General features: G+C 41.5%; 1 protein-coding gene across 6 annotated transcripts in view; it reads left to right on the top strand.

The window, feature by feature from the left end:
• CDKL5 (cyclin dependent kinase like 5) overlaps positions 1–15928 on the top strand; it is a 381431-nt gene that overhangs the window by 248218 nt on the left and 117285 nt on the right. For all 6 annotated transcript variants that reach the window (XM_077294660.1, XM_077294657.1, XM_077294659.1 and 3 more), the window contains one exon: positions 3980–4025. In XM_077294660.1, coding sequence (XP_077150775.1) covers positions 3980–4025 — 46 coding nt within the window. The remainder of the gene's footprint in view (positions 1–3979; positions 4026–15928) is intronic.

The following is a 15928-nucleotide window of genomic DNA, read 5'->3' as shown; positions in this document are numbered from 1 at the left end:
CTAATGGTGTATGCATTACACACCTTGTTGTGGACAACAACTTTAAGTATTATACTTGTGCATGTTCTCATGATTTTTTTTGTCCAGATAGCCACTAAGAAAGTGAGATTAGACCAATGATTCTTCATTCTTTTTCATTTGCACATGACTCTATGGAAGGGGTATTGCCCCTTTTATGGGTCTGAAGCTGTAGGGTCTGTTTATGGTGTATGCAAACTTCAGATTCTTAGTCCTCCTAAAAGATATGGTAAATAAAAGGAATGTTTTAATCTACTATACTTAGGATTGCACCACTCCTCGGCCTCCCAGATGCCTGCTTGTCGGGGGCACTGCGCTCCAGAAGACTGACAGCTGGTCCGAGCTGAGCACTTTCCCGTGGTTCTTGCAGAGGCAGCTTTACCTTTTAGCGTTGGAGAAGCATAGGGGGACTGGCGCTGTCTGGATCCAATCATCCGGCCAGCTTCAGAATGGCGCTTACAAGCTCAAGGGCATAGCGCCTGCTTTTGGCGCATCATTCTTATCTTGGTTAACAGGCTACTCTGAGACTGCAAGGTGTCAACGAACTGTAAACTATACAGTAAAAAACCATCTGTTCTTAAGACTGAAAGAGGTTTTCATGTAGGGTGCTTTCACATAGAACGCAGTGTATCCGTCAGGGCATACGTCTGACCCCACCCCCGCAAAACAGGGTCTTGACACATGCGCCGACGGTCCATAGACTGTAATGGTGACGACAGAGTGATCATGAGCTCTGCCGTGCACTTTCTTGAGGAGTGTACACCTACAAGAGGCTGACACTCAGACACAGTTTACTTCATCTGAGTGTCCACCGGTTGTAGGCGAGTGAGGTGAGTGAGCTCATGTTCACTCTGCCATCACCATTACAGTCTGTGGCCTGTCGGAGCATGCATCCGGACCTCGTTTTACGGGGGATATCGGACATATGCCTTACACCCTTACATATATCGAGTGCAGTGCTAATATATCATTGTGTTATAAATAACGTCCCGGATACAACCGCAGTCAGGTAGGCTGCGGAAACTCTGTATTCTGTACGCAGACCATCATAGTGATACCTGGGAAATCAAACTGTGAAAATATGAATAAAATATCTTGCCTGTAGGTTAACAGCGTGCTTCTAAAATTAACAGATTCTTTCATTAAATTTGTAAAAGAAACTATATTGTATAATGTGTGAATTCTCATCAAGAATTTAGTATAGTCGAAATAGCAAAATGGCATTTTAGTAATGTTCTATGTTCCAAAAACAAGCTGCATAACTTTGGCCTTTATTAGAGAATATCTTGCAAGCCGCCGGCCACTGTGTATTGACTTTTATAAGATACTTCATTCTTTTGCTGATGCCACCATAGACAAACATATTTCAGGATAGTTTCAATTGGTTTAACAAAAAATGGTGTACACCCCATGGAAATATTGCATGGACGTCTGCATGATCTCTAAACAGGAGAAGTGCTTTTAGTGATGATGTTCACTGTGCACAGAATGGCCGTATTAATGATCGTTCTGTGCGTCTAGAATTCTGTCCAGCCTTTCTAAACTAGCTGCGTTCTGCTCATCTTAATGAGCCATTGGACACTGTTTAGATTCCCTTATTTATTTCCTTGCCTGCCATCCCCTCTACATATATTCTGCAGTATTAGGGTATGTTTCCACGTGCCGGATTACATCCGGATTAGCTGCGGATTGAACGTTGCATATAGCCACAGCATCCAGATGTTACAGCACAGTGGAGGGGATTTTATGAAATCCCGTCTCCACTATGCATGCGAACACACATTCGGCGGCCCTGTGTTTCCGGACATACGGCGCGTCTTTTTAGAAAGCAGCATGTCCGTTTACCTTGCGGCGACGCTCCGTCACCACAAGGTAAATCACAGGGCCCTATGTATGGGGTGCGGAGATTCCGGATGTGTGCAATGAACACATCCGGAATCACCGCGCATACAGAAGGGGGCGGCGCTTTGGGCGTAGCGGGTTTTCTGCTCCGTCCAAAGCGCCATCATTATGGACCGTGGACACACACCCTTAGGCTACGTTCCCCTGATGAGCTTTTTTTCCTGTTTTTGACGCTTCATATTTTCGCTGCTGCAAAAACATAGTGTTACAGTACCAGCAAAGTGGATGGGATTTATATTCTTTATTACGCTGCATAAATTGACCTGCGGTGCGTTTTTCCAATCTGCAGCATGTCAGTTTCTCTTGCAGGTACGGTGAGTTCTGTGCGGAATTTACTCATAGACTTTCATTAGATACAGAATATCTGCAGGTAGAAAAACGCAACGAAAACGCATCAAAAACACGTCAATACCAGAAATGTCAATACCAAGTAGTTTGAATATCAAATCAGCTTTATTTAAAGCATCACACACCAAAGAGAGAAAGAAAAAAAACGCAATAAAAATGTAACGTCAAAAAACTCATGAAAAAAACGCAAGTAACTAAGGTGCAGAAATTCCGGAGCATCAAAAACTCAAGAAATGCTGATCATGGGAACATAGCCTTAATGTTTGTTATTAGTGATGAGCGAATATACTCGTTACTCGAGATTTCTCGAGCATGCTCGGGGGTCCTCCGAGTATTTTTTTAGTGCTCGGAGATTTCGTTTTTCTTGCCGCAGCTGAATGATTTACATCTGTTAGGCAGCATAAGTACATGTGGGGATTCCCTAGCAACCAGGCAACCCCCACATGTACTTATGGTGGCTAACATATGTAAATCATTCAGCTGCGGCAAGAAAAACTAAATGTCCGAGCACTAAAAAATACTTGGAGGACCCCCGAGCATGCTCGAGAAATCTTGAGTAATGAGTATATTTGCTCATCACTATTTGTTATACGTGGGGGATTGTGTAGGTGACTACTACTTAAGTAGTGAAATAGCCAAAAACGATACATCATTTTTGTATTTGTGTGTGGAGAGGGTAGCAGAGTTAAAGGGGCAGTCTGAAATACAATTCTCATCCTAAATTGCAATCTATTGAAAGACATAATCTAAGCAATTTGCTAATGTATTTTAATTAAAAAATTCCTAACTTTCCCTAACTACACCATTTAACTTCTTTTCTTTTTTAATTCTGATGCTGCTTTGTTTGAGAATCCCCAGTGCATGCCGGGATACTCAAACAAATCATCATCAAGGTGCAGAGGCTGCAGTCACTGCCACAGCTCCTGCCCCCTCCCTGAACCACATGAGTGACCTTCATTTCAGGGGCTGTGCGATGTGCACAATGACAGCGTGCTGCTCAGATCAGCAGTAAGGAGCTAGTAAGAGAGTAAAATGTCAGTATGTGGTGCCACAATACCCAGTGTTCAGAGACTAGCTCCGCCCCCACAATCGGTCACTGACAGTGTGCTCTGTTGCCGACTCGTTACTGCTGATCTGAGCCGGTAAGAGCGCGCTGTCAATGTGCACATCACACAAGGACTAGCCCAGCCTCTGAAATGAATTCAACTGATGACACTTTGTTTAAGACTGGGGCTGAGGCTGCTCCCGTGAACATAGCCTCTTGCCCCCTGACAATGAGTATCCCAGCATGTACTGGGATTTACAAACAAAGCATCATTAAAATAAGTAGGAAAAAAGAAAAACAGATAGTGTAGATAGGAAAGGATAGGGAATTTTTTATTAAAATATATTAGAAAATTGTTTAGATCATGGCATTAAATAGATAGGGATATAGGATGAAAATTAATTTGTATTTCGCATCACCACTTTAAGACATTTTGTGAAAGATGGGATCAGGTCCTCACAGCATTGTAACGACATCTGAATTGACATCTGAACATTAACGTTGGACACGTAACTGAGCTAGGATGAGTCCTATTGGTGCTGAATAACAGAAGTGTATATCTGGTGGTTCCTAGAATGCATTTAATGCATTTCATTTTGGATTATTGAACAGTAAAACCTTATAAAACATGAGATCGGGATTAAAATGTCACTTTTCTTTTTCTAGGAAACAAAGGAAATTGTGGCAATTAAAAAGTTTAAAGACAGCGAAGGTATGTATCAACTTGGACATGACTTTAATATTACATGGCAATGAATAGATTTAATTGTTGAGCGGATGTACTACTGATTCTGACTTTGGCTCTATTTACTATGAATTATTTGTGGGGCATTTAATATTTCTCTCCTGAGCTCCAGCTAATTCTGTATCTGTCTGCTTTGGTTTTTTGTAACAAAGACAGTCATAGAAACATTACCATAAAAAGCAATGGTTTGGGGTTTTTTAAATGTAAGTTTGAAACCACCCTGAGGGCGCGTTGTATAATTTCCATAGACCACAGCTTAAAAGGAGCAATGGTGTAAACTCAAATTCCAAGGAATTGTCAAGTGTTCACTATTGAACCCCTTGAGGGATCTGGACTTGACTATAGGCAGCAGCTGATAAGAGACGAGAAGTTGACACTAGAAGATAATATCAAGTAGACAATGAAATCGCGGAGAGACACGGTGCATAGTACAATTACACTGGTAGTTAAGGTCTGTTTACAAGGATTGACGAGGACCAAACAACCGCCGATCGCTGTACAGAATGGTCTGTAATGGTCTTGGCAGCCCCTGAGGAAGTTCTTGACGAAACGAGCGTCGGGGTAGAGGGACTGGTGCACTTGTCTCACACGGTGTAAGTATAGCGATTAATTGATTGTTGCTGTTTTAGCAACATAGGACAGGGTGCCCTAGATTGTAGGCAGTGAATATGTAAGTCCAGAGTATTGTTGCGATAAAGGAGATCCATTGAAGCTGGCTTAGGTTGTTGTATACCCTGTTTTATTTACATTTAGTGTGGCTTTGATACCGCGTTCATGTTAAGTGGTTATGCACATCCTATTATTCTGCTTTTGATGGTGTCATTAATTTGGCTATCAATTATATTCTGTATTTAAAGAGATCAGTACCAGAGCAGTCCCTTACATTTGAGGTATATGGTTGTTGATTTATTATTGTAAACATATTTACATTTTAAAATTATTTAATAATAAAAAATGATTTTAGCGGAGTAAAAAAGTTTATTTGTGCATTTTCTGTTTCACTGCTGTTGGTTAGCATTAAGTGATACGGACGGATTTACATCATGGTGGTCCAACCTGGTGACAGATTCTCTTTAATGGGAAGTTGCATTGTGTAGTTTATCACTTAGTATCACGCAGCGGATAGTAGATGATGTGGACCTATAAAGTTGCTATGGATTTGGGTTTTGGCTATACTGGGAAGCAAAGTTTACCTGTTTCTCTGGTGTTTAACCTTAAAGGGAACCTGCCAAAAGTTTTTCCCCATATAAAGTACGGCCAACACCTCTAAGCCCTCTATTACAACAATCTAGTATGCTGTATATATGTCCCCTGTCTGCTCTGCAAGCCATAAAAATAGCTTTTATTATACTTAGATGGCGTGGTCTGGACCAATGGATGTCTCTGGTCTTGGTCCAGCACCTCCTTTCTTCTTAAGATCACTGATCTCCTTCTCTAGTGTGGATGATGTGTCCTATGTCATCCACACAGTGTCCCCCATAACGCTCCTACGCAGGCGCATTTCTTTCTGCCCTGCTGATGGCAGAGAAGAGAACTGTAATGGGCATGTATGGGAATAGACAAAAGAGCGCCAATGACCCACATATAAACTAGCGCATGTGCACTACAATATTTTGGTTTGCCCTTAGCAGGGCAGAAAGACGTATGCCTGCTCAGGAGAGCGATGTAGGACACTGTGTGGATAACGTAGGATGCGTCATCCATGCGAAGCAGGGAAGCAGGACAGCGTTTTCTAAGAAGATAGGAGGCGCCGGATCAAGACAGACGCTGATCTGACCCGACCACACCGTCTGTAATTATAATAAAACATTTTTTGTGCCTTGCAGAGCGGATTGGGGACATATATACAGCATTCTAGTATGTTGTAACAGAGGGTTTACATGTGCTGCCCATACTTTATATGTGGAAAACCTGGTGACGGGTTCCCTTTAAACCCTTCTACAACTATATGTAATGCCTTATAGGGATCCGCTGCTCCAAAAGTAGTTTCTGAAAGTAGCAACAGCTGACATGAAAATGGTCAGACTACACCTAAATCAGTAGGCAGAAGACATTTACAGTTAAAGTTCATTGTAGATTAAATACGTCAGGAGGTCAGGGCAGACAGGAAGATGTTGTCAAAAGGCAAACTGAATAAGATACCAGGAATAGGAAATAAAATAACCTTCATAGCTTCTAGATCCAAAAATAACATTGCTTATGCACAAAAAATGGGGAAAGGATCTTCATCAAATTATGAGTCATTGGCTGAGAGGAAGATGCAATGGTTCATGCTGATCCCCTTAAGAGCTGAGAGTCAACAATTGACTCTAGGGGAAGCAGCAGAGAACCGAGGGGAGCAACTACTGATTTCTGCACAAGAGAACATCAAACATGGTGTCCCCAAGGCAGAAGACAAGACAGTGAGGCAGGACACTGTCTGCAAGCCAGAAGGCCTCAAGGGACTGAAGAGTAACACCAAAAGAGGAATTCACATGTGCCATAAATATATATTTTTTTTACCTATTCTAATTGTCACTTTACTCCTGACTCTAATCATATTTTTTTTTTTCATTCCTGCTCCTGTTTGTTCTTGAGATATGGCTCCTCTTCCCTGTGTATAAATCTAACCTTTTAGGCATGGTGTTAAAGAAAACATCCATGAAGAAGAGTGGAGGATCACTATGATGTAGATAAAAAGACAAACTTTACATACAAGAAAGATTCATCCATATCTTAGGAACAGAGAGGTGTAGGAACAAAAGAAAAATGTTAGATGTAGAGAACAGCTTTCACAAAAAAGGAAATTACACATTTTTGGCAAATGAGTTGTCTTTTTTACATCTAGGTTTGCAAATTAGCTCTTTGTCAGAAGAAAGCTATCTCTCTGGTACCACCTATTGGAGATACCTACCCAATAAGACAGTGTCATATCCATTTAACAGACCTTGCAAGATGAAGGGACCAGAATATTCTCTAAAAGAATGAGACATCCTTCATGAGATAGTTGTTTTGGGGTTCTTGAGCCTCATTGGTACAAAGTGGGGAGCCTGTTGGTTGGGTGAGAGGCTTTTGATGTTGGTCTTGTTAAGTACTGTACCTCATTACAGAGACTGACAGCTGCTCTAAGAAGTCTTATAAGCCAAACAATGCTCCCTGTAAAATGGTATGCAAAATGGCTCTCTTCGATTCAGAAAACACTGAGCCAACAGCTGTACTGAGCTCCTGTAATGTAGGAAAATAAAACAAGTTGGTTTTTTTTATACATTTTTTAGTCATTTGATTTTTTCGAAGCTTTAATGTGTCATTGATGATTATACTTTGTAGACTTCTTATTAGACTTATTGTTTTTATTCTTTGTTCTTCTATATTAAGTCACTTAACCTATATATACCCTTACCTAACATGATATGTATTTTATATGTATATAAATCTGGAATATTCCTGTGGTTCCCATAAACTGAGCCTTGTCTTGTATGTGCCATTTCCTTCATCCCACAAGGTCTTTAATTCGTGTGTAATTAAAGTAAATTACATATGTGCAGGCACCAAACAATGACCATTAATTGCACTGTATGTGTGAGTGAAATTCTAGCAGCTGCTTGTGGAGGTGTTTGAGCACTTTGCAATGTGGTTGGAGCCTGAACAATGCACATCAATTCGAAACAATCAAATGTGGTTTCATTATCTTATTACGGTAACTAAAATATTCTCTGTACAGGTACAAAAACTATATATGCTGTATATCACATAATAGGGCTCTAACTTTTTTTGTTTTAATTTCATTTTCACATTTAGTTAACAGCTAAATATAGCAGAAATTAATTACCACCTCTGTGTAAATGTGTTTTTTTATTCGTCCTGAAATAGAATATATTCATTGTTATTACATTGCCTCTATTTTCACAATATTGACTATTTAGCTATCTTTGGATTGTTTGAATGAAGGATTATACACTACCTTGTGAAAGTATTCGGTTCCCTGGAACTTTTCAACCTTTTCCCACATATCATGCTTCAAACATAAAGATACCAAATGTAAATTTTTGGTGAAGAATCAACAACCAGTGGATCACAATTGTGAAGTTGAACGAAATTTATTGGTTATTTTACATTTTTGAGGAAATTCAAAAACTGATAAGTGGGGCGTGCAATATTATTCGGCCCCTTTACTTTCAGTGCAGCAAACTCACTCCAGAAGTTCAGTGTGGATCTCTGAATGATCCAATGTTGTCCTAATTGCCTAATGATGATAAATATAATCCACCTGTGTGTAATCAAGTCTCCGTATAAATGCACCTGCTCTGTGATAGTCTCAGGGTTCTGTTTGAAGCACAGAGAGCATCATGAAGACCAAGGAACACAACAGGCAGGTCCGTGATACTGTTGTGGAGAAGTTTAAAGCCAGATTTGGATACAAAATGATTTCCAAAACTTTAAACATCCCATAGATATATAATTTTACTGGTATAGTTCACAGCATGCCACTGCAAATAAGACATAGGAAGATGAAGAGAAAATAAAAAGCGCATGTACAAAATCAATGCAAACAATAACACATCGCAGTAGAAAAAAGAAAAAAACAATGAATTCTCTATGACATAATGTAATCCAGCAATGTACAGCCATGGGCACGACATTAAGCCCATCTTTATATTTTTATTTGTAAAAAAAAATTATAATGAAAATGAGTTATGCTTCAATATATTTTTATGAACATTTCATTCAATACTTTAATGACTCGTCAATTAATGTGTGATGGTGGTATGATATTGTAACCTTAACTAATCAGCAATATTTATTCAGATACAGTAGAGTGTACAAACAACAATTATTACACATTAATTACATTGTCACGTTTTGTGAACTATTCACTATGTGGATTTCAGTTTTTAACAAGTGCCTTACAAAAAATCATGTGTGCTAATGTGACTTTCATTAATGAAAACCCAAAAGATTGATTTTGACATTTTGCAGAAGACACTGTTCAGACTTCATTTTCCCAGACCTTAAAGGTGTTATCCAAAGTATCCACACTTTTTAAAACAACTTTGCATGTAATAAAAACCTTTTTCCCCCTCGTCCATCTTACCTGGACAAACTTTTGTTTTCTGCAGCACAACCTACCTTCTGAGTTTGACATTACTGAAACAAGTCCTGGCTATGGCCATAGAGGTTAAAATACAAAGGTCACAGAAAGACAATCACACAACTACAAAGTGTACACTAAATAAACAACATCAGATTCTCTCTGATTAATCAACTAATAGTTTTGACCAGCTCAACTACTTACATTCTGTTGGCATTTACCAGTCCCATGGGGTAGTCAAACAATGACCCAGAACTTTTCCTTACTTCCATCTTTTTGCACCTTTTCTGAACTGGTAGGACTCTTATTTCCTGGAGAGCCACCCAGGAGGCTTATTCTATGTTCTAATAAGCTGGGGAATTGCTAATCACGCCACCACTCATGTACCACCAAAAGGGTCTATCCAAGCAGCGAGGAGCACTATGCACAATAGAGCACAAAAATCACACATGGGTGCCGTGTACTCCTTACGTACATCTAAATTATTTTCTGCGTATGTGATGAATAAGATCTCTGTATATATAAGCAAAATATTCACAGATACAAAAGACCTTTATTCACAGGTCTTTCTGCCAGTTGTAGCAAGATGCTCAGCATGTCTTAAGAGGAACACAACTGTGTTTATTTTCTTTTGTCATATGTTGAAAACAGTGGAGTCCATTACAGATAATCATGGCATTGTATTTTTATATTGGTGTTACATTACCTTCAGGACTTTGCTGTGTTTCACTGCTGTTTTTACAATGAGTCCAATAAATGTTCAGGCTTCTAGCAGCATTGTTCATTTCACCGAGTTCATCCCAGGGATTTTGTTGAAAATTATTACAAACAGAAAAAGCAATTGCTGTTGCAGAATTGAGATGTGTCTTGGGTCCATGAATACACTTTAACAGCATTTTCATCCAATTAGTATTTCTAATCCTAAGAGCCGGTCATCTAATCTCATCCACAAATCTACTGTCTGTTGATTTTTATAAGAAATTTTAAGTTATGTTCTACCAAAGGTTTTTAATGTGGACTCTATAACGGATCCTCTCCAAAATCCACAACAAAAAATGCTTCAAATACTCTTCAAATACTTTTTGATCTAAATTTCGGGCTGATCTGCTTCAAAATCCACATAAAAACCCCTGTATGAACAATGCTGTTTTCTAAAAGCAATGTTCATGACTGTCGTTAGGTTTTATGTAGTACTGCAGCTTGGTATCCTTCTGGAATAAATCAGCCCATTTTAACTTAACAGCATCTGAGATTGCAAGACCATTTGCCGAATTGTAATCGGACACGTCTGGGATGGGTGGAAGCACATGCCCCCAGAGAAGACTCTGAAGAAATGCCCAGTTGGACAGCAAGCCAAGATTTAACATCCTGCACCCTGAAAGCAACAAATGTGAATATCTCTGCAATACAGCAACGCCATGCAAAATGTAAAAGAGCTTTAGAAGATCTTGAGGATAGTTACAAGCAATTCAAAGCTTTTTTTTGTGTGCAAGTGACTAATCCTCTGTAGGTTGCAAGAGAAAACAGCACACATCAGAGTCAGGTATATGCAATAGTCTCAAGAGCCGACTCCAAACCGTGCTGGTGCTGGCTGTGTAATGTTACCTCTGAACATAGTAATTTATCTACTTACTGCGGTATTGTCACGATATGGAATGACCAAATGGGGGGTCGGTTAGCGGACTGCACAACACTCACACAACGGGATGGAAAAGGGGAGAGGAAGGCCCTACCGATAGGGAAATGAGGGATCGACACCCCCTGAGCTCAAACCTAAGCCTGTCCCTACACTCCCTTAATGCCCTAAGGGGTTCCTTCCCCCCACCACTGTCAGGAACCTTGTCTCTCGCTGTCACCTCACACTGCCCTTGCTAGTGCACTAGCTGGCAAGGGCGCTAGCCTCACCACTGCAGATGGTACAAACACAGGGGACAGTGGCAAACAAGAAAGGGACAGGGAATAAACACAACACTTAGCATCCAGACTTTCCTGCCAAGTTCCACACCGGAGATGACACAGAAACAGGACTCCAAACTCCAGAAGTAGCTGACACCAGAGAACTATGTAACTATGTTAGATTAGGCTATGGGTTGAACTAGATGGACTTAGTCTTCTTTCAACCTTAATAACTATGTATAACTATGTAACTGCAACTGCACGTCTGGTCTCCATAGAGAAACTGTATCACCAATAGTCAGCTGATGCATCAGGTGACCATTTAAAGGATGGTGGGAGTGGTCACCACCCACATCAGCTGACCCAGCAACTCTGCAGTTGCAGCAGATTGCCAGCAAGGGAAAACAGACATTAACCCCCACTGACCTGAAAGGAAAAAAAAATACATTTTAAACATAGTGAAACCAGAGCTGCCACAAATCCAAAAATGGATCGTGACAGGTATTGCAGTATATCAGGGGTTCCCCAATCTGCGGCATGGTGTTGCTCTGAGGTTGTCTGCCAGCTTTGGTCATTAGTACCAGGTTTAGTAAACTGAAGCAAAGAGCAGGTCTTCAGAAGGTGAATTTTGTGAGTAACCCTGTACAAAAGAGAATATCTAGATGCAAAATATACCGGGTGTGAGGGTAATTGAGAGGGTAATATATTAAGCTGGAGATAGGGTGATACTGCCAGTTAGAGGGTTGCTTGAATCTAGTTTAAATGGTTAGGAGTGAGTGATTGAAACAAGAATACTGAATTTTATGTAGCCAGCCAAGAGTCTTTCAATTCTTTGATTTTTATCCATTTTTCCTTGGAAAATTCTTACAGTTCTGTGAGATTTCTGGGTCATCTTTCCTGCACTGTTAATTTGTGGTCTAGCCACAGATTTCCAATGATGTTCAGATCATAGGACTGTGAGGGCCATTGTAAACCTTCAGCTTCAGGTAGGCTATTGTGGATGTTGATGTGTGTTTAGGATCATTATCCATTTGTAGAAGCCATCCTTTTTTCAACTTCAGCTTTTTTTACAGATGGTGTTATGTTCGCATCAAAAATTTGTTGAAATTTAATTGAATCCATTCTTCCATCTACCCAAAAAATGTTCCCTGTGCCATTGACTACAACACAAACCCAGAGCATGATTTATCCACCCTAATTCTTGATGGTTGGTGCGATATTCTTTTCCTAAAAACTATGTGCCCTTTTTTATCCACTCAAACCTTTGATCATTGTGGCCAACATGTTCTATTTTAACCTGATTATTCCACAGCTCTCACTTAAATTCTGCTTGGTCTTCCAAACCTTATTTTGACCTCCACTGTTTCTGTTAACCTGCATTTCTTAATTACATTTCGAACTGAGGAAAGGACAACTTGAAAACACTTTGTTATCTTCTTATAGCCTTCTCCTGCTTTGTGGGCCTCCACCACTTTCATTTTCAGAGTGCTAGGCAGCTGCTTAGGAGACCCCATGGTTGCAGTTTTTTGGCAGAAGTTTAGAGGAAACTGAATTTTTATAAAGCTGAGAAATTTGCATCACCTGGCCTTTCCTAATGATGATAGTGAGCAAACATTGACCCTAACTGGCTACCATATATATTCGAGTATAAGCCGACCCGAGTATAAGCCAAGGCACCTAATTTTGCCATGTAAAACTGGGTAAGCTTATTGACTCGAGTGTAAGCCAGGTATGCATTGTCTCCTCATCCCTGTTCTGGTATGTGTGGCTCCCCCTGCTGTGTGCATGGCTCCCCCATCCTCCCCCTGTTGTGTGCATGGCTCCCCCATCCTCCCCCTGTTGTGTGCATGACTCCTCTGTCCTCCCCCTGTTGTGTGCATGGCTCCCCCATCCTCCCCCTGTTGTGTGCATGGCTCCCCCATCCTCCCCCTGTTGTGTGCATGGCTCCTCTGTCCTCCCCCTGTTGTGTGCATGGCTCCTCTGTCCTCCCCCTGTTGTATGCATGGTTCCTCCATCCTCTCCCTGTTGTGTGCATGGCTCCTCTGTCCTCCCCCTGTTGTATGCATGGTTCCTCCGTCCTCCCCCTGTTGTTTGCGTGGCTCCCCCATCCTCCCCCTGTTGTGTGCATAGCTCCTCCGTCCTCCCCTTGTTGTATGCATGGCTTGCCCCATCCACCCCCTGTTATGTGCATGGCTCCTCTCTCCTCCCCCTGTTGTGTGGATGGCTCCTTTGTCCTCGCCTGTTGTGTGCATGCTCCTCCGTCCTCCCCCTGTTGTATGCATGGCTCCTCCGTCCTCCCCTGTTATATGCATGGCTCCTCCGTCCTCCCCCTGTTGTGTGCATGGCTCCTCCGTCCTCCCCTGTTATATGCATGGCTCCTCCATCCTCCCCCTGTTGTGTGCATGGCTCCTCTGTCCTCCCCTGTTGTGTGCATGCTCCTCCGTCCTCCCCCTGTTGTATGCATGGCTCCTCCGTCCTCTCCTGTTATATGCATGGCTCCTCCATCCTCCCCCTGTTGTGTGCATGGCTCCTCTGTCCTCCCCCTGTTGTATGCATGGCTCCTCCGTCCTCTCCTGTTATATGCATGGCTCCTCCATCCTCCCCCTGTTGTGTGAATGGCTCCTCCGTCCTCCCCCTGTTGTATGCATGGCTCCTCCGTCCTCCCCCTGTTGTGTGCATGGCTCCTCCGTCCTCCCCCTGTTGTGTGCATGGCTCCTCCGTCCTTCCCCTGTTGTATGCATGGCTCCTTCTACGTCCTCCCCATCCTCCTCCCCCTGCTTGCGCTGTCAATGCACGTCCCTGCATCTCTCTGTTGTCCCGGTACCGGCAACGTCTTCCTGTGTTCAGCGGTCACGTGGTATTGCTCATTAAAGTAATGAATATGCGCTCCATGCCTGTGGGACTGGAGACGCGTCCATGTTCATTACTTTAATGAGCGATACCACATGACCGCTGAACACAGGAAGAAGCTGCCTCGCCGGGACAACAGTGATGCAGGGAGGACTTGCAGCAATCACGTGAGGAGTGGGTGAGTATGATGTGACAGCCGCTGGGTCCTGCCGCTTCCCCTCCCCCGCCTACCCCCTAGGACAATGACTCGTGTCTAAGCCGAGGGGGTGTTTTCAGCACAAAAAAAAAAATCTCGGCTTATACACGAGTATATATGGTAATTAAGGTCTGACACCTTGGTCAAAGTTATCTGAACATACAAATCTCCAAGGGTGCCAAACCTTTTGCATCTTCCCATTTTCCTTTTTTGTAATTTTTAAAATGTAAAAGATGAAAAAATATATATATTTTTTTTGCATAAAATGCATAGGAGATGTGTCATCTTTAACTTTAGGTGTTTTATCGAAAATTTAATCTTCAACTTGCTTAACTGTTCACAACAACAGTAGTTTTGATTGGGGGTGCCCAAACAAACAATCATATTATTATGACTCTGTACAAATATTCAATTTTGTGAAAGTGTTTCCTGATTTCTTATTCTTTTGTATGTTTGTCACTTTTAAATGTTTCAGATGACCAAACAAATTTAAATATTAGACAAAGATAACACAAGTAAACACAAAATGCTGGTACAGCCAACAAGTGTAAGCATACTGAGCAGGGAAACTCTGTGTTCTTGCAAGTCATATTGCCACCTGCCTGGATGTCTTAAAGGAGTTGTCCGGGGCAAAAGAAAAGTAACTAACTGATGCTTACCTACAGGTAATTAGCTGTATCCAGCACAGCACACTGGTCTGCACTTCGATAGGAGGAGGAGTAAACCTTACCGTTCCACCACTGTAGTCTTGTTATTGGCTGCAGGGGTCAGGTGACTAGAGCAGTGCATAATTGGAATTTTATTGATGACTCACTGCTCAAGTCATTTTACCACTGCAGCTAATCACAGGCCAGCCCGGTACTGCTGCTAGCGGAACACTCACACCTTCCTCATCTTCCTATCTTAGTGCATATCACTGAGCGGCCTGTGTTGGATATAGTTGGATGCCAACAGGTAAGTATCAGTTAGTTTATGTTTTTAAATCCAAGCCCCTAGAAAACTTTTATTTTTGCCCAGGACCTCTCCTTTAACGTCAGAGAAGAGTAGCCTGGAGGAGATGAGTTGCTGTGGCTGTGACTCTCATAGTTCACACACACTAGTGCTATACATACTTCTTGGTCCATACCATAGGGAGCACCACATTTAGCTTCTTATCAACAGGATCCTCAAGACCGTCTGATAAAACATCTCTTGGTCTGAAATGAAACGCGGCATTAAATTAATAAGAATTATACAGATAGTGCTTTTGGTTGGATTTGGAATAACTAATAAATGTATGGTTTAGGTACATTTGTAAGACTCTGGAGTTCTGTTCCGTTTTTATTTATATGGATACTTGGATTTTAGGAGAGGCCAGCTCACCTAAGTCATGCGCCCATATCCTATTTGCTACCAAGGAGTTGTGCTGCCTGAATTTGTGAACTTATATGATGTCCTAAGTTGTCCTCTGATAAAACATCAGATCTGGGTTGACCCCAGTAGGCCTATGATTGTATTGTTTTTTTTTCTCCTGAGATAAGATGTTGTGGTTTTTATTTATCTACCTCTCCATATTGGTAACTGTTAGGTGGAATCTTTACCCAAGTGCACGTTACCTGAATTATTAATAGATGAATGTAACCAAGTGTGAAGATTTTCTGCAAGACTCTATGCTATAGTTAGATTCGGGAAGTTGCTTGGAAAACCCTGCTAAATCATTCCAGACCTGTCAGAGCACAGTTCTTTCTAACTCTTGCTGATGACATTTCACCCGGGGCTTACTACAGCATGTACTGTATATCTATTTCAGAGCATCAGCGTGCGGTTATAATGAAAGGCGCTGACTGTGAATTGAGATGATTCTTTAGGTTTACTCTTTAC

The sequence above is a fragment of the Ranitomeya variabilis genome, chromosome 3 (assembly GCF_051348905.1).
Source record: "Ranitomeya variabilis isolate aRanVar5 chromosome 3, aRanVar5.hap1, whole genome shotgun sequence".
NCBI lineage: Eukaryota > Metazoa > Chordata > Amphibia > Anura > Dendrobatidae > Ranitomeya > Ranitomeya variabilis.
The sequence above is the reverse complement of the archived record's forward strand: the minus strand, read 5'-3'. Positions and strand labels throughout refer to the sequence as shown.